Here is a 20,329-nt window from a genome sequence, read left to right as displayed (position 1 = left end):
GCAAGCCTGGGAATGGTCCGCCCGCCAAGACAGGGCTTTCAAGAAGATAAAAGAACAGCTTTCTTCAGAGAACATCTTGGCACATTGCGACCCCAGGAAAGAGTTGGTGCTCACGTGCGACGCGTCTCCACATGGCGTTGGTGCAGTTTTGGCACACAGAGGGCAAAACGGACAGGAACGACCTATAGCCTTTGCTTCCAGGACGCTGGCAGCAGCAGAACGAAAGTACGCCCAAATCGAAAAGGAAGGACTGGCTGTGATCTTCGCGATGAAGAAATTTCACCAGTACTTGTACAGCGGAAATGCACTATAATTACAGACCACAAGCCATTGCTGGGTTTGCTGAAAGAAGACAAAGCAATACCACCAATAGCTTCGGCCCGGATCCAACGCTGGGGCCTACTACTGGCGGCGTACCAGCGGTGGCAAACGCCGATGCACTAAGCAGGCTGCCATTACTGGACACCCCGCCAATAGTACCCAAAATAGAGGAAACGGTAATGCGTTACATTTCCTGGACTCCCTTCCAGTGGCCGCACAAAACATTCGTTTATGGACCCAAAGGAACCCGGTTTTATCAAAAATAAAACACATGGTAGACCATGGTCGCGACCTCATGTCATTTTGCAGGCCCATTTTTGGGTTCAATGTTTTTTATAATAGTAGACGCCCATTCCAAATGGCTGGACGTATAAAAAATGAACTCTGCAAATTCAGCAACTACCATTGGAAAAACATCGCACCTCGTTTGTGACTCATGGTGTCCCGGAGGTGTTAGTTTCGGATAATGGATAGGTTTTCACCAGCCAGGACTTCACAAAATTTATGAAGTGGAATGGCATTCGGCACATAAGGACGACACTATACCACCCGGCATTGAATGGTTTGGTGGAGAGAACCGTCCAGACCTTAAAAGTTGGGTTGAAGAAACAGTCAGCAGCTTTATTGGACACCAAACCGTCGTGCTGGCAATTTGACTACAGAACAACCCCACACTCCACAACGGGAATAGCACCGGCAGGACTACTCATGGGCAGATGACTCCGAACCCGGCTGAGTCTACTATTCCCGAATTTAGGTGGCAGAATAGAGCAACACCAAGAGGCCCAATGCAGGGGCCACAACAAGACTCGTCGAGAAAGGCAGTTCTACACGGGTGAAAATGTATGGATCAGAAATTATGTGAATGGCCCCACATGGGTAGCAGGAACAGTCAAGGCCAGGACAGGACCTGTGTCGGATGAGATGTGTGTGGGAAAACATGTAATGAAGAAACACCTGGACCAGGTGCGGGCCACAGATTTGTTTCCTCCTCCGAAGCTGACTCAGACCAAGTTGACTCAGACCACCATACCAAGGACCGTGGAGAGTCCTCCCCAACAAACTATTCACGCCCCTCCAACGCCACTAGTGAGGACATCAGACTCCGATATGGACACCATGGATGATGTCGCAGCTGTACCACTGACGCCGGAGGTGCTCATCGGAAAAGAAGGGCACCTAACCGTTATACCCCCCTATGTCGGAGGCCGAAGAGGAGGAGCCAGACCCAGCGCAAAAACGAAGCAGGAGACCCGTGAGTCACGAGGACCATGGGAGCTCCTCGGACTTTTGGTGAGGGGGGGGGGAGGGGGGGGTGTAATGACTGAGGCCAGGCCTTTGAGATTGGCCAATTAGAATACTGTCATATTTGGTACACTGGCTGCAACTGGATGCAGTTTAGATCAGAAAGATACTCCAGACCTTGAAGTTAGTTCAATCCAGTTTATTGAACTAATAGCACAGTTAGCACAGTTCTCTGAGTTCGACACTCTACTAACTTAATTGTGGTTACTCTGCCTGACTGAACCAGGCTAGCTCTTAGCCATGTGTGGAGGTGTGAGATTGACTGACTCTCCAGATGTTCATCCGTGGAAAGAGGCAGAGTGTGAGTGCCTCGTGTCTTTTAGAGTCAGATCCCACCCCTGAGTGTCCTGTCTGCTTATTCGTCATGTCCTGTTCTCTGTGTCCATTAGCTGCTTGTCTGTATATCATTGTGTGTGTGTGTGTGTGCCTGCATATCATGAAAAATACAAGTTCCCTGATTAGTGGCCCAATCAGGGAACCCCTTACTGTGTATATAACAGTGGGTGTCAGATCCTCTGTACTCCCGGTGTAGACAGCAGACTGAATGGTTGTGGTTGTTCAGTTGTTGGGTTTGTAAATAAAAGGAATTCTGGTGACGGGTCTTCTGCCTCCGTGGACTTATTACATGAACACTGTTGGGTTCGCTGTACAAACCCTGTTCAAATCCTTGTTGAATCAGGTGTAACTTGGTTTCTGACAGTATACTAACTTCACAATTGCTGTGAAACACACTCAATGGCCCTGAAATGCTCTTTTAATATTTGTGGAATATAAAATTCTCTATGAGTAAAATTTTCAGTAGCATACGCTGCTTATTTTTTCAGTCGCTCCTTGAGACTAGTCATCCATTTATTTTGCTATCTGAGAAGTTAGATTGAAATTGGCTTGAAGCATTTTCAACTTCCTGGTTTTGTCACATGAGAAAACTTGCTGCTCATTGGGTCTCGGTTCATATTAAAACATTTGCGTGAATTAGAGTCAGATTAACACTGCTACAGGGCAAAGGAACGCCAGCGCTGCACATCTGACTGAAGAACAACAGCAGTGGAGTGAAACAGGGAAGGTAAAACTATCAGACTGAGACATTAAGGAACATTGGCAACTACAGAGAAACATGTGAAGAAAATGAAAGGAATGAAGGTGCAAAGAGAATAAAGTAATTGAGGTGAGCAATGTTACAAGTAGAAGTCAGCGAATAAAAATGCTTTGAATTTGGGTGAGAGGGATTGTTACTTCTGCCATTCACAAGCCTGAGGAAATAAATGTGCTAAAAATAAATTACTGCATTCACCACCAAAGTGAAGTGTCTGAATTTTGATTGATCTATTTTAGACTTTTTAAATGAAAATATAGTCCTTCAAGTTATCAATAGCAACTGCTTTCTGCTGTTACATATTTGCACTGCACCAATTTGCTCATGTATTTCTCCTTCCGAATTTCATTTAACTTCTGCTTAAATTTTCACTTCATTGTTCTCTTTTTTTAAAATATTTTCTTTGTTGCAGTATTCAAAACCACCATCACCATTAAGGTACAACACATGTTCAAAGATCAAAGATATTAGTTTGTCTTTTTGGACAAAGGTATCGGATTCTGTACGGAGAAAGTAGTACCACCAGAACCATTTTCCAAACCAATTGACTTAGGGGCTGGTTTAGCACACTGGGCTAAATCGCAGGATTTTAAAGCAGGCCAGCAGCATGGTTCAATTCCCGTACCAGGCACCGGAATGTGACTTTTCACAGTAACTTCATTGAAGCCTACTTGTGACAATAAGCGATTTTCATTTCATTCCATTGCTATTCTATACAGATTGTGTCATTTTATAATTGCCTACGTACAGGTCCAAAGTTCAAAATTGGCAAAAATGTTATATCTTAGGTTTACTGTAATAAAACAGGATCGTTACAAATTCAGTGGTGGACTTTGTCCAATGGAATTATTTAACAGCGAAGAAGTTACACAATGCTGTGAGGTGGAGTGCAGCAAAACCAAATAAGAACATAAGAACATAAGAACTAGGAGCAGGAGTAGGCCATCTGGCCCCTCGAGCCTGCTCCGCCATTCAATGAGATCATGGCTGATCTTTTGTGGACACAGCTCCACTTTCCGGCCCGAACACCATAACCCTTAATCCCTTTATTCTTCAAAAAACTATCTATCTTTACCTTAAAAACATGTAATGAAGGAGCCCCAACTGCTTCACTGGGCAAGGAATTCCATAGATTCACAACCCTATAGGTTAAGAAGTTCCTCCTAAACTCAGTCCTAAATCTACTTCCCCTTATTTTGAGGCTATGTCCCCTAGTTCTGCTTTCACCCGCCAGTGGAAACAACCTGCCCGCATCTATCCTATCTATTCCCTTCATAATTTTAAATGTTTCTATAAGATCCCACCTCATCCTTCTAAATTCCAACGAGTACAGTCCCAGTCTACTCAACCTCTCCTCATAATCCAACCCCTTCAGCTCTGGGATTAACCTAGTGAATCTCCTCTGCACACCCTCCAGTGCCAGTACGTCCTTTCTCAAGTAAGGAGAGCAAAACTGAACACAATACTCCAGGTGTGGCCTCACTAACACCTTATACAATTGCAACATAACCTCCCTAGTCTTAAACTCCATCCCTCTAGCAATGAAGGACAAAATTCCATTTGCCTTCTTAATCACCTGTTGCACCTGTAAACCAACCTTCTGTGACTCATGCACTAGCACACCCAAGTCTGTCTGAACAGCGGCATGCTTTAATATTTTATCATTTAAATAATAATCCCGTTTGCTGTTATTCCTACCAAAATGGATAACCTCACATTTGTCAACATTGTGTTCCATCTGCCAGACCCTAGCCCATTCACTTAACCTATCCAAATCCCTCTGCAGACTTCCAGTATCCTCTGCACTTTTCGCTTTACCACTCATCTTAGTGTCATCTGCAAACTTGGACACATTGCCCTTGGTCTCCAACTCCAAATCATCTATGTAAATTGTGAACAATTGTGGGCCCAACACGGATCCCTGAGGGACACCACTAGCTACTGATTGCCAACCAGAGAAACACCCATTAATCCCCACTCTTTGCTTTCTATTAATTAACCAATCCTCTATCCATGCTACTACTTTACCCTTAATGCCATGCATCTTTATCTTATGCAGCAACCTTTTATGTGGCACCTTGTCAAAGGCTTTCTGGAAATCCAGATATACCACATCCATCGGCTCCCCGTTATCTACTGCACTGGTAATGTCCTCAAAAAATTCCACTAAATTAGTTAGGCATGACCTGCCCTTTATGAACCCATGCTGCGTCTACCCAATGGGACAATTTCTATCCAGATTCCTCGCTATTTCTTCCTTGATGATAGATTCCAGCATCTTCCTTACTACCGAAGTTAAGCTCACTGGCCTATAATTTCCTGCTTTCTGCCTACCTCCTTTTTTAAACTGTGGTGTCACGTTTGCTAATTTTCAATCCACCGGGACCACCCCAGAGTCTAGTGAATTTCGGTAAATTATCACTAGTGCACCTGCAATTTCCCTAGCCATCTCTTTTAGCACTCTGGGATGCATTCCATCAGGGCCAGGAGACTTGTCTACCTTTAGCCCCATTAGCTTGCCCATCACTACCTCCTTAGTGATAACAATCCTCTCAAGGTCCTCACCTGTCATAGCCTAATTTCTATCAGTCGCTGGCATGTTATTTGTGTCTTCCACTGTGAAGACCGACCCAAAAAACCTGTTCAGTTCCTCAGCCATTTCCTCATTTCCCATTATTAAAACTCCCTTCTCATCCTCTAAAGGACCAATATTTACCTTAGCCACTCTTTTTTGTCTTATATATTTGTAAAAACTTTTACTGTCTGTTTTTATATTCTGAGCAAGTTTACTCTCATACTCTATCTTACTCTTCTTTATAGCTTTTTTAGTAGCTTTCTGTTTCCCCCTAAAGATTTCCCAGTCCTCTAATCTCCCAGCAATCTTTGCCACTTTATATGCTTTTTGCTTTTAAATATTTAAATCCAGGAATTTGGTGCAGTGTGTGAGGAAGTGCTGGCTGGTCTTTTTCAGCAAAGTCATGGTCTGAAAGGGAGCTGGAGACTTTGCAACTGAAGCACAGAGTCATTAAAAAAAAAATTTAGTCTACTCAATTCATTTTTCCAATTAAGGGTCAATTTAGCGTGGCCAATCCACCTAGCCTGCACATCTTTTGGGTTGTAGGGGTGAAACCCACGCAAACACTGGGAAGAACGTGCAAACTCCACACGGACAGTGACCCAGAGCCGGGATCGAACCTGCGACCTCAGCGCCATGAGGCTGCAGGGCTAACCTACTGTGCCACCGTGCTGCCCTCACAGAATCATTTATGAAGTATGCAGGTCGGTGCTTGGTGAGCTTTCACTTTTTTCCCCTTCCAAACTGGGGTAGTTCTTTAACTGGGGAGGAAGTAGAGTTGTGGTAATCCAGAGGCCCAGGTTAATGCTCGAGGGACATGGATTCAAATATCACCACAGCAGTTGGTGCAACGCAAATTCAGTTACCATATCTGGGCTTGGATCTTTCCGGATGGCAGTGGCCCAACCATCCGAAGAGTCAGTGGGCATCACATCCCCACTGACTCCATCTGCATGGCATGTCATATTATGCTCCATTGAACATTGATTGGAATAAGATGGGGCTTCCACTCTCACTCGGGACGTTCCACCACATCTCGAGAAAAAAGCCACCCTCCACCTTGCCCACAAAATTTGGAACTTATGTCACAATGATAGACTTGATTGCGTCCTCTCCACTTTTTCCTTGTCATTTGCAACTTTTTGTAGTCAGCTTTTATTGAGTGATGTATGCTGAAGGGACTTTGACAGCGAGAGTACCTTAATGGATTGGTGGCCAGTGTTTAGAGAACCCCAAAGTGTATCATGGAGTTCACCCACAACTTTTAATAGATTGTGGTATGGGGAGCACACAGCCCACTCTACAGGTGTGGTACAGCAGAAATTAAAAAGTATTTTTGAAAGCAAAACAATGTTTACTCTATGACTCAAGTTAACCTTTTTTAAACATACAGTGAACATCTTAGCAACTATTAATTCAAATACAACCCCCAAAGACTACAACACTAAGTAATCCTTTAAGCTTTCCTTTTAACATCCAGAAAACAAAATAAACACCTTTTACCAGAAGCACATAAGGGGCCTCACGGTAGCATGGTGGTTAGCATCAATGCTTCACAGCTCCAGGGTCCCAGGTTCGATTCCCGGCTGGGTCACTGTCTGTGTGGAGTCTGCACGTCCTCCCCGTGTGTGCGTGGGTTTCCTCTGGGTGCTCTGGTTTCCTCCCACAGTCCAAAGATGTGCGGGTTAGGTGGATTGGCTATGCTAAATTGCCCGTAGTGTAAGGTTAATGGGGGGATTGTTGGGTTACGGGTATACGGGTTACGTGGGTTTAAGTAGGGTGATCATTGCTCAGCACAACATCGAGGGCCGAAGGGCCTGTTCTGTGCTGTACTGTTCTATGTTAAAGTTACTACTGTTATTAGTTTTAAATCACCAGGATCGATTTACAGTCTTTAGGTTACAGAGAAAGACTCTAATACACCTTCTGGCTGTGACTGCAGCTAGCCAGCTCTGAAAATGAAACTAAAACCCACCCTGCAACAGACAGCCTAAAACAAAAGTAAAAAGCTGACAGGCAGCCCAGCCCCACCCATTCTCTGACATCACTGAAGTAATAAACACTCATTTCTTAAAGGTACTCTAACATGACACCTCCCCCCCAAGAAAAAAAATAAATCATTAACTTCAAGATGGTTTCATTTTTCACCTTTTCACTATCCTTGAAATGAACACACAGTAAATATATATTTTTGTTTCAAAACAAAACAACACATGCAAACAGGTAGAACAATATAGTCCATTTTTGTTTTTATTCCTCCAACTGAAATCCTTCTCGATTAATAGTCTCTTTGAACAAGAAGGTCCTTGCACGATCCATCCATTTCTCTACGCCTCGGCATTTCTCTTTAAAGTCAGATACTTTAGTTCAATCTGATCACAGAGTCCCTTGTAATTCTCCAACACAAGAGCATTGGTTATCACAGGTTTCAGGCAGTCAAATGCCTGTTGAAACTCCGCTGTCCACTGGAATTCGTTACGCTTCTTGAGCAAGTCCATCAATGGAGCCACCCTGCTACAAAAATGTTGCAGAAATGTTTGGTCAAATCCACTCATGCCAAGAAATTGCATTATTTCCCTTCGTCTTGAGGGTATCGGAAACTCCGCAATGAAAATGACTTGGGCTTTTCCAAATTCACTTTTGGCTAGGTTTATCACCAAACCTGCCTCCTGAAGTCGATCGAATAACTCCATCAGATGTTTTAAATGCTCTTTCCATGTCTGACTGAAAATTACCAGATTGTCCTTTTAAGCATATTCACATGACACACTCAGTGAGTCTTCTTTCCATCTGGTGTTTTTACCACATAATTCATCTCACTTAAATTCCTTTCAATCTGATAAGGTCCACAAAACCTAGCTTTTAAAGGCTCACCTACCATTGGTAACAAAACTAAAATTGTATCTCCATTGGCAAAACTACGAACTTTGGATTTCTTGTCCGCCACCCGTTTCATCACTTTTTGTGTTTAAATGTTGACTTGCCAATTCACCTGCTCTATTTAATCGTTCCCTAAAATTTGACACCTAATCCAACATTGTAATTTCCGATTTCTCACTCACTAATTTTTTCTTAATCAATTTAAGGGGTCCTCTTATCTCATGACCAAAAGTTAGTTTAAAAAGACTGAATTTGGTTGACTCATTAGGTTTATCCCTAATTGCAAACAGTACGAATGGAATTCCTTCATCCCAATCCTCTGGATAATCGTGACAATTAGCCCTCAACATTGTCTTTCATGTCTGATGCCACTTTTCTGATGCTCCCTACAATTCTGGATGGTACGCAGTTGACTTAAACTGTTTTATTCCTAAGCTCTCCATAACTTCTTTGAATAACCTTGAGGAAAAACTTGATCCTTAATCCGACTGTATTTCTGTGAGTAGTCCATATCAAGTAAAGAATTTAAGTAACTCCTCCACAATCTTTCTAGCTGTAATATTACGTACTGTGATGGCCTCTGGAAACCTAGTAGATTCATCCATTATAGTCAAAAGATATTGATTCCCACTTTTCGTTTTAGGAAGCGGTCCTACAAAATCAATTAGGACTCTTGTAAAAGGTTCCTCAAATGCTGGAATGGGTATTAAGGGCACTGGTTTTATCACTGCTTGAGGATTCCCTAACACTTGACATGTGTGACATGATTGACAAAATTTAACAACATCTTTATGTAGTCCAGGCCAATACGAATCTTTTTGGATTTTAGCTTGAGTTTTCCTCACTCCCAAATGATCTCCCACTGGTACCTCATGTGCAACTCGCAAAACCTCCTTTCTTTACCCTCCCGGCAATACTACTTGATGAACTTCTGGCCACTTTTCATCCGCCTGCATATGTAAAGGTCTCCATTTTCTCATCAAGACATCACTTTTATGGTAATAACACTCTGGTGCACACTCAGATTCCTCTTCCATGTATGCTTTCTGATACATCCGTTTTATTTCTAAGCCTTTGGCTTTGATCTTTAAGTCATCTTTGTCTACAGGAATAGTGCCAGAGGACTGGAGGATAGCAAATGTTGTCCCCTTGTACAAGAAGGGGAGTAGAGATAACCCAGGTAACTATAGGCCAGTGAGCCTTACTTCTGTTGTGGGAAAAGTCTTGGAAAGGTTTATAAGAGATAGGATGTATAATCATCTGGAAAGGAATAATTTGATTAGAGATAGTCAACATGGTTTTGTGAAGGGTAGGTCATGCCTCACAAACCTCATTGAGTTCTTCGAGAAGGTGACCAAACAGGTGAATGAGGGTAAAGCAGTTGATGTGGTGTATATGGATTTCAGTAAAGCGTTTGATAAGGTTCCCCACGGTAGGCTATTGCAGAAAATACAGAGGCATGGGATTCAGGGTGATTTAGCAGTTTGGATCGGAAATTGGCTAGTTGATAGAAGACAAAGAGTGGTGGTTGATGGGAAATGCTCTGACTGGTGTCCAGTTACTAGTGGTGTGCCACAAGGATCTGTTTTGGGGCCGTTGCTGTTTGTCATTTTTATAAATGACCTGGAGGAGGGCGTAGAAGGATGGGTGAGTAAATTTGCAGATGACACTAAAGTCGGTGGAGTTGTGTACAGTGCAGAAGGATGTTACAAGTTACAGAGGGACATAGATAAGCTGCAGAGCTGGGCTGACAGGTGGCAAATGGAGTTTAATGCAGAAAAGTGTGAGGTGATTCATTTTGGAAGGAATAACAGAAAGGCAGAGTACTGGGCTAATGGTAAGATTCTTGGTAGTGTGGGCGAGCAGAGCGATCTCGGTGTCCATGTCCATAGATCCCTGAAAGTTGCCACCCAGGTTGAGAGGGTTGTTAAGAAGGCGTATGGTGTATTAGCTTTTATTGGTAGAGTAATTGAGTTTCGGAGCCATGAGGTCATATTGCAGTTGTACAAAACTCTGGTGCGGCCGCATTTGGAGTATTGTGTGCAGTTCTGGTCACCACATTATAGGAAGGATGTGGAAGCATTGGAAAGGGTACAGAGGAGATTTACAAGAATGTTGCCTGGTATTGAGGGAAGATCATATGAGGAAAGGCTGAAGGACTTGAGGTTGTTTTCGTTAGAGAGAAGAAGGTTAAGAGGTGACTTAATTGAGGCATACAAGATGATCAGAGGATTAGATAGGGTGGACAGTGAGAACCTTTTTCCTCGGATGGTGATGTCCAGCACGAGGGAACATAGCTTTAAATTGAGGGGAGATAGATATAGGACAGATGTCAGAGGTAGATTCTTTACTCAGAGAGTAGTAAGGGCGTGGAATGTCCTGCCTGCAACAGTAGTGGACTCGCCAACACTAAACGCATTCAAATGGTCATTGGATAGGCATATGGACGATAAGGGAATAGTGTAGAGGGACTTTAGAGGGGTTTCACAGGACGGCGCAACATCGTGGGCCGAAGGGCCTGTACTGCGCTGTAATGTTCTATGTTCTATGTTCTATCTCTCTGTTGTAACTCCGCCAGTTTTCCTGAACTAAAAATATCCGCCTCATCCTCCACCTGTTCTTGTTCTCTTCAACCATCTGATCAAAAATCGTTTCTGATAATTGTACTCCAACGTCATCTTCACTCTTTGATTTTGCCTCTTGTTTTAAAGTGTGACTTTGCGACCTTGTTACTACACAATCCGGAAAAATGCCAGGATATTCGTCCTTCAACACTTCATTTGTCTGATTCTCCACTGGCTTATCAACCACCGTAGGCATCTCTCCCATCTGCGGTCCAGCTATATCATTACCCAAGATAAACTGTATTCCTGGACAAGATAGTTTCTCTATTACTCCGACTACCACTTCACTTCACTGGACTTTCCAACCTTACCTTATATAATGGAACACTACTCCTCTCACCCTGCATTCTACATATTACTGCCTTTTCTGGCAACAATCTTCCCAAACTAATTCATAATCATTTGCCATTTCTGCTGCTAATCTCACAGTTTTAACACTCTGTTCTTCCACATGAGTTCTCACGACATCAGGAATTGAATTTTTAAACTCCTCCAAAAGTATAATTTCTCTGAGAGCTTCATAGGTTTGGTTTATTTTCGAAGCCCTTATCCACCGTTCAAAATTACTTTGTTTGAGCCTTTCAAACTCCATGTATGTTTGACCAAATTCTTTCCTTAAATTTCACAACATTTGTCTGTAGGCTTCAGGCACTAGTTCAATGCACCTAAGATGGATTTTTTCACCTCCTCAAACGTCCCAGATATCTCCACCGGTAGTGATGCAAACACTTCATACGCCCTTCCTACCAGCTTTGCTTGAATCAGTAATACCCACATGTCCTGTGGCGATTTCATTTGTTTAGCTACCTTCTCAAATAAAATGAAAAAGGCGTCCACCTCCTTCTTGTCAAACCTTGGCAATGCTTGGACATATTTAAATAGATCCCCATCAAGCCTTCGACTATGACGCTCTTTCTCACTATGCTCATCACTATCATCCAACTGTACATATCAATTTAGGTCTGCCAATTGTAACTGACTGTCATGTTTCATTGCCATTTTCTGAAGTTCAAACTCTCTCTTTATCTTTTTCCCTGATCTGTATCTCCCTTTCTCTTTCTTTTTGTTCTGCTCTGGGTATTTTTTTGTTTTCCTTTTTTCTCTCTCTTTTTACACTCTCTCTCTTTCTTTTCCTCTCTTTCTCTCTTTCATATTCAAGCTGTTTTTAACTCTTTCTCATGTTCCATTTGTTGAATTTGTAACTGAATTTTTGCCACTTCCAATGAGTCAAACTGTATCTCAGGCAACTTTAAATGCTTAGCCACCACCATAATTACCTCATGTTTTTGCATTTTGTCAGGTAATGTTAACTGTAATGTTTTTGCCAAATCTAACAGTCTGCTTTTAGTCTGTCCATAAGGTACTGTGTGTGACTATCTCCACCCCCAAAAACTTCAGAGCCTCTGAAAGAGCCATTGTCCACAACACACTCCCTACTTAAGCTAGAATACCACACCTGATAAGCAACCACAATATTCTCACCCCTCATTGTTTTTAAGTTCACTAAGCCAATCCAATAGATAGACTTTTATCCCCCTCAAGCCCCCAATTTGTTATGGGCCAGACATTGAGAACCCCAAAGTGTATCATGGAGTTCACCTGACCCACATATTTTAATAGATGGTGGTATGGGGAGCACACGGCCCACCCTACAGGGGTAGTACAGTAGAAATGGAAAAGTATTTTTCAAAGCAAAACAATGTTTATTCTATGAACTCAAGCTCCCCTTTTAAAAACATACAGTGAACATCTTAGCAGCCATTAATTCAAATACAACCCCCAAAGAATACAACACTAAGTAATCCTTTAAGCTTTCTTTTTAACATCCAGAAGACTTAAAACACCTTTTAACAGAAGCACATCAGGTTAAAGTCACTACTGTTATTCGTTTTAAATCACCAGGATCGATTTACAGTCTTTTGATTACAGAGAGAGATTCATACACCTTCTGGCTTTGACTGCAGCTATCCAGCTCTGAAAATGAAACTAAAACACACCCTGCAGCAAACAGCCTAAAACAAAAGTAAAAGGCTGACAGACAACCCAGCCCCACCCACTCTCTGACATCACTGCAGTAATAAATACCCATTTCTTAAAGGTACTCTCACTACTGATACTTACATACACGCCCATTTATAAACACCCATTTCTTAAAAGGTACTCTCGCATGACACATGTTGCAGATGAAGAGCTTCCTTTCAGCTGAAGCCAAGTCTCACGAGCTGGTCCTCATAGTTCTGCCCAGCATTGCGTGTATGTATGAACATACAACATACAAATATATGAATTTAGAGCCGGCGGAGGCAACTTTTCGAGTCTGCTTTGCTATTCAATAAAGATCATGGCAGATCCGATGTAACCTCAACTCTACGTTCGCGCCTACCCTCTTGTTGTTCAATAATCTATCTTCCACTGCTTTCAAAGTATTCAAAGACTCTGGGTGAGGTCTCCCAGCTGTTCCCGCCGGTGGCATCTTCCAGTTCCGCCGATGGCGCTCTCCTGCCACAGGTTCCCCGGCGGCACGGGATGGATTCAATTGGAAACCCCATTAACAATGTTGTGACCAGAAGATCCCATTGATGGCCACTGTGGGCCGTCTTCCACCACTGGGGGCACACCTCGGGGAGGCCAGAGAATATCGGCCTCTGTTTCCACCGCCTGTTGTGGATCAGGGTTCCAACAGCTCATAAACCTCTGAGTAAAAAGTGTTCTCCTTATCTCTGTATTAAATGGCCACCCCCTTATTTTGAAACAGTGCTCCCTGGTAATAGGTTCTCTCACAAGAGAAGACATCAGCCAGGATTTAAAATCCCGTGAGCATCATAAAACAAGCATCATTCCTCCACCCCTCCCCCGACCAGTGAGTTAACAAGTTTCCCGCCCAGAGAGGTCAGAAACCTTATTCAAATACATTATAATGGCATGAAACGACTTCCTGCCGTATCACCCCCACACATTGGGATCTACCCCAGGGGTCAGTGCCACTGTCAATCCCAGGCAAGTGCCAGTGGGTAGTGCCAGGGGGCAGTGCCAGGGTGCAGTTCCAGACCTGTGCCAGTAAGCATTGTGGCAGTAGTGCTTGGGTTCTCGGGGCAGTGCCAGGATCAGTTCTAAGGCAGTTGCAAGGTGCCAGAGTGCAGTGCTAGTGTGCAGTGCCAGGCAAGTGCCAGTACGAATTTCCATAGAGCAGTGCCAGGGCAGTGCTCGTGCGCAGTTTCAGGCCAGTGTCAATGTCAGGAGAGTGCCAAGGGATGGTGCCAGTTTGGGGGAGGGGGGGCGTGACTCGTCGGGGACGGTCGCGTGGAGGGGCTGCCCATCTCCGTCGTGAGGGGAGCCCTCCATCTGTGTAGTGGGGCGCTTCATTTTCTTTGCTATCGGAGATTGGCGTGCCCTTTAAAAAAGGCGTCTAGATCTTACAATTCCTGATGCTGTCGGCTTTTTTCTGGCCCCATGCCACCAGCATGATGGCACGAGCCAAGCCTACATTCACTTTTGCACCAAGCGCTAGTTGTGCAAGCCAGTTTTCTCTTCTGATCCAGCAGTTCTGCCCATTTATTCTACACGTTCCCTGCCACCTCCAGCAGTTTCCTCATAAAACAATATTAATGCCCTCCTCACAAAGTCCAGTGATGTGTAGGTTAGGTAGATTGGCTATGTTAAATAGCCCCTTAGTGGCCAAAAGGTTAGCTGGGGTTACTGGGTTACGGGGATAGGGTGGAGGCGTGGGACTAAGTGGGGTGCTCTTTCCAAGGGCCGGTGCAAACCCGATGGATCAAAGGGCCTCCTTCCGCACTGTTAATTTTATGATTCGCTGATTCTATGATATACTGAATATAACCTGCATCATTTTCCATTCAATACCTTTCACAATGAACAAAAACATTCTATTAATTTTCCTAATTATTTGCTGTACCTGCGTATTAACCTTTTTGCAATTCATGCATGAGGACACCCAGATCCTTGTGCATCTCACAGCCCTGCAATCTCTCGCCATTAAGATAAGGTTCTTTTTTTATTCTTGCTGCCACAATGGGAAATTTCAAATTTTCCCATATTATGCCACCTTTGTCCAATTACTTAGCCTCCCTGTATCCTCTTCACCACTTACTTTCCAACTTATTTTTGTGTCATCAGCAAATTTAGCAACAGTACCATTGGTCCCTTCATCCAAGACATTTGTATAAATTGTCAAATGTGACGCCACAACATGGATCCCTGAGGCAGACCTCTCGTTACATCTGACCAATCAGAAAAATACCCATTTATGGCTAACCTCTCTTTCCAATCAAGGATCAATGTTCATTTTGTTAACTCTTTTCTTTTTGAAATATCTACAGAAACTTTTGTCATCTGTCTTTATGATTCAAGCTAGCTTTCTGTTTAATTCTAATTGGTATCTTCCATTAATATTTTAGCCATTCTTTGCTATTTATATATTCTGTCCAATCGTTGTGCATTTTCTTCACGTTTGATACCATTTTAAAGTTTTTTAATGAAACACAGATGGTGAATTGTCACTTTGGAATTCATTTTTCGCATGGAATGTGAGTATTTTGTGTATTGTGAAATACCCCCTTAAATGTCTGCTGCTTCATCTCTATATACACATTCTTAACCTACTTGCCACTTCACTTCAGCTAGCTCTACTTTCATGCTCTTAAAATTGCCATTATTTAAGTTTAAAATAATAGTAATAGACCCACTTTTCTCTCTCTCAAACTGAATGTAAAATTCAATCATATTATGATTGCTGCTACCTCGGGGTGCCTTGACTATGAGAACATGAATTAATCCAACCTCGTTGCACACTATCAGATTTAGTATAGGCTGCTCTCTGGTTGCCACGAGAATGTGTTGCTCTGAGAGACTCTCCGGTAAGCATCTTATCAATTTCTCAGCTCGGCTACCTTCCTCCATCTGATTTTTCCAGACTATATGGGGATTAAAATCCACCATGATTATCACTATATCTTTTGACAAATTTCCATTCTTTCTTTACACCTGGTCCTACCATGTTTTCACTGTTAGGGGGGCTGTGCACCACTCTCACAAGAGACTTCATGCTTCTGTCATTTCTCATATCTATCCAAATTGCTTCGGCAACTTGGTTTTTTTAATTTACGCCGTTGCTGTCTGTGATGTTAATGCCACCATTAATTAACAAAGTCACCATGTCCACCATTTCACAACTTCCTGTCCTTCCTAAATGTAATGTTCTCCGGATGGTCCAGTTTCCTCCCACAAGTCCCAAAAGACGTGCTGTTAGGTAATTTGGACATTCTGAATTCTCCCTCCGTGTACCCAAACAGGCGTCGTAATTTGGCGACTAGGGGCTTTTCACAGTAACATCATTGCAGTGTTAATGGAAGCTTACTTGTGACAATGAAGATTATTATTATTGTGTACCCTTTGATATTCAAGTCCCAATCTATGTCAGCTGGCAGCCATGTCTCTGTCACAGCTATCAGGTCCTACCTATTTATTTCTATTTGCTTCAACAGTTCCTCTGTTTCCTTTTGAATTCTACATGCATTCAGTCTTTTCGTTTTGTCCTTTTATTATTTTTGTAACCTCTAGCCTTATCTGCTGAGTCACTCTTGGGTTTGTATTATCTGTCCCTCCCTGCCACATTCTGCTTTTCCTTACGAATATTCCTTTCTCTCTCTTGCTTTGTCTTTGCACTTTAATTTACCAAATTTGATCCATTGCCTCCACTATTTGATGATAATGCCCCGTCTACTTCCCTAGTTTTTGCAGCTTGCTCAAACCCTGGTCCCAGCACACTTCAGATATAGACCACCACAACTGTAGAACCCCATTTTCTCCAGAACTGAATCCAGTCCTGAATCCGAACCCACATTTTCCACACCATCTTTAAGACGCAAATCTCGCTAATTTTATGTACCCTCCATGCCAATTTGCATGTGGTTCAGGTACAAATCTAATGATTATTACCTTTTTATTTAGTGGCAAGTTCCTCATACTCTCTGCGCAGACCATTTCCATTTCCTGTTTCCATCTTTGGTATTGGGACCTACATGGACTCCAACGAATAGATTCTTTGCCTCCCACTGCAACTCCTCTCCAGCCCTGAGCAGACATCCCGAAACCTGGCAACGGAAGGGCAACTGAGCCATCTGGAGTCTTGTTCTTTGCTGTGGAGTACAGTGTCAATTCCTGCTGATTGTGCTTTCTCTATCAACCCAAGCGTCGCTCCACTGACTTGAATGCTATCCTTGCATATGTTGCCTTTATCAGTCCGCTGTTCCAACGTGCTTTCCTTTTCCTCATCCGCACAGGTAGCAGGCACCTTGTATCTATTGGACAAGGTCAGAGACTGAGACCCTCGATCAGTACATGCTGTTTCCCTTTACCTGCCTGACTCACAGTTACAGCCGCCTGTCCCTGGCCATTGACCAATTCTAAAGTTCTGCCGATTCCAAGGGGATGATTGCTTCCTGGGACAAAGAGAAATGTGTGGTGTATCGTGTCTCCCCATTCCTCCTTCTGCTTCTCAGGTCGGACCGCCATAGTTTCATTACATCGCTGAAAACATGGAGACACTCTAGATTCTGAACAGCACAGAGATCACACAACATTTCTTCTTTGGGAGCATGTTGGTTTGCTCCAAAAGTGCTGCAAGTACCTCCATGGCTCTCATTGCCTCCAACCTCACAAAGGAGGGGGTGGAAGGGGGTAAAGGACCAGCGGTGGAAAGGGTACCCCTGTGATTAAGCAGTCATCCAGGGTGTGTGGCTGGAGGTCTGAAAGTGGAGGGTATTGCAGACTACTGTTGCAAGATAAAAGCATTGTCGGTGTTGTTAGGATGGCACACATTCACCATCGCTCACCAGCTGCAAGTAAACAGACTGGTAGCTCCTGCCATTGCAGTATCAAAGTCACATGTGTGCTCTATCGGGAAACCTTATATTCTGGAGCGATCACATGTTCTTTCATCCTGGTCTTCCATCGTCATGGAGAAGAGAATAAAGTTTCTGTTCTCTGCCATAGAATGTCTTTGTTATCAAACCTATCAAATCTGGAACAGTGCATGGCTATGTCCTGCCTTTCATGTCAGATGCTAAACATATTAACAAAGGGGTTCCCCCCAAGTCTTAGTGTGATGGCAATCATGATCTTCAATACCCATCTGTCCTATGACTTTATATTTGCAATTTCAGAAACTCTGCCTGAATTGAGGAAATAATAATCAGAGAATCACAGCGTGAAGAGGCTGCGGAGATGGTTCATTTCTGCAAACTTTGTCCTTGGCAAAGCAAGAAATTGTTGGTGCTCTCAATATTGTTCTGCACAATAACATTAACTATCATCATCTACACATCTCAGTTAAAATATGGTACCATGACAGCCAAGTATCTTCAGATTTTTCGGAATATAACCATGTCATGGCAAGATGAAATAGAGGAAGACACTGAAAGGGTGAATATTTATTTGAAAGGAATTTGGACGTTTCGATCTGATGGACGACTTGGCAATCAGATGGGGGAATATGCAACATTGTACGCATTGGCAAAATTGAATGGTCACCAAGCATACATTTTGCCTGCCATGGCCAATTACCTGTCCCCTATCTTCAGAATTACCCTTCCGACCCTCCATGACAGTGTAAAAAACAGAATACCTTGGAAAGAATATCATGTCAATGACTGGATGGAGGATCAGTACCACAGTATTCCAGGAGACTACGTTATGTTCACTGGATACCCGTGTTCATGGACCTTTTATCATCATATCCGAGAAGAAATTCTCCGTGAGTTCACCTTTCATGACTTTCTGAAAGAACAGACCGATGCTTTCCTTAGACGGATCAGAGGGGAGCGAAAGAATGTGACGTATGTTGGTGTTCATGTTCGAAGGGGAGATTACATACATGTCATGCCAGATATGTGGAAAGGAGTGATAGCTGATAAGAAATATTTGGATACAGCAATGGCTTACTTCAGAAATAAATACACAAATGTTGTTTTTGCCGTGACAAGCAATGGAATGGATTGGAGTAAGGAGAATATCGATAATTCCAAAGGAGACGTTTTCTTTTCAGATGATCCACAGCAATCCAGTCCAGCTGATGACATTGCTCTCCTTGCTCATTGTAATCACACCATAATGACAATAGGGACATTTGGTTACTGGGCTGCCTACTTGGCAGGCGGGGAGACAATTTACCTCACAAACTTTACTTTGCCAGAGTCACCGTTTCTAAAGTTATTTAAGTATGAGGCGGCGTTTTTATCTGAGTGGATTGGACTGCCTGCTGATCTCTCACCTCTTCTGCCCCAAGAAGCTTGAAATTAGCCAGATAACTACATTTCCTGTCATAGAATCCCTACATTTGGCCATTTGGCCCCTCGAGTCTCCACCGAAAGTCCGAAAGTGCACTCTGCCTCATCTCGCTCCCCTGCCCTATCCCCGTAACCCTGTGCATTGATCCAATGGCCAATCCACCTAACCTGCACATCTTCAGACTGTGGGAGGAAACCGCAGCATCCGGAGGAAGCCCACATAGACACAGGTAGAACATGCAAACTCTAAACAGTCACCCAAGATTGCAGATGAACCTGGGGCCATGGTGCTGGGAGACAGCATTGCTAATCAGTGTACCGCCATGATGCAATGAGCTTGAAAGCTCAATCATTTTATATAATTCACATTTATTAACTTTTCTGATATCAAAAGTACCAAAATGAACTTCTGGACTGTAACTTATGTTCAGATCAGGAAACAAAGGTTCCAGAAAGTCTACTGCTGTTGTATAAAATTTTGCAGTATTTCTCTTGTCAAAGTCGCTGCCTAATATGTTTTGTTCAGTTACAGTTATGTTGGTGATGCTGACGAATAAACAGCATTGACGATTTTGCAGATAAAGTTCACATTTGTAATGGAATGGAATGTAATGTCAAAAACATCTCTATTTGAAGGACTTCTCTTCAAGGAGGCGAATGTGAACTTAACTCCATTATCAAATCTACATTATCTTCAGAATATTAAAAAATGGGAACCTGTGGAATCTAACATAGAAAGAATGCTTCAGATCGCAATATTTATTTATACAGAAGCGAAAGACTGCCGATGCTGGAAAACTGAAATTGGAAGAGAAAACGTCACGGAACTTGCTAAGTCCAGCACTTTCTGGTTTTAAAATAGTTAGGAACTGTTCTTATTGTGTGCTTAATTAGCGAAAGTCTACAGCTTAACACTAATTCACTCCTCAAGAAATTGCTTCACCTTCGTCACTTGGGTGAAAATCTGGCAGAGTAGATTATTAACCTGAATGGAATGTTGGCTTTCAGATCGGTTAATCGAACCACTGGCCTCAATATCTCAAAAACTATAATAAAAAAGGTTTTGAAGTCATGTTACAGCTGTAAAAAGTTCGAGCTTGACCACACTTGGAGCATTGTGGTTAATTCTGTATACCTCGTTCGTAATTCTCCAGTTGTCGGGATTTATCTCTCCCGTTGGCAGCGCCGCCAATGGGTTCCCTGAAGACGTGAGGCGGTTTCAATGGAA

The 20,329-nt window shown here is 43.0% G+C and overlaps 1 protein-coding gene across 2 annotated transcripts; it reads left to right on the top strand.

The window, feature by feature from the left end:
* Positions 1-2,654: 2,654 nt before the first annotated feature.
* Positions 2,655-20,136, top strand: LOC119954556 (galactoside alpha-(1,2)-fucosyltransferase 2-like). Of its 2 annotated transcripts, none has more exons than XM_038779889.1 (2): positions 2,655-2,791; positions 17,980-20,136. In XM_038779889.1, exon 2 carries the CDS (start codon positions 18,041-18,043, stop codon positions 19,106-19,108), a length of 1,068 nt encoding a protein of 355 aa, XP_038635817.1. In that variant the 5' UTR covers positions 2,655-2,791; positions 17,980-18,040; the 3' UTR covers positions 19,109-20,136. The 2 variants fall into 2 exon arrangements, with proteins under 2 accessions (XP_038635817.1, XP_038635816.1); XM_038779888.1 differs by lacking the exon at positions 2,655-2,791 and adding an exon at positions 5,963-5,998.
* Positions 20,137-20,329: the final 193 nt, after the last annotated feature.

The sequence above is a fragment of the Scyliorhinus canicula genome, chromosome 19, assembly GCF_902713615.1.
Source record: "Scyliorhinus canicula chromosome 19, sScyCan1.1, whole genome shotgun sequence".
Lineage (NCBI taxonomy): Eukaryota > Metazoa > Chordata > Chondrichthyes > Carcharhiniformes > Scyliorhinidae > Scyliorhinus > Scyliorhinus canicula.
This window is presented reverse-complemented; position numbering and strand designations above follow the sequence as displayed.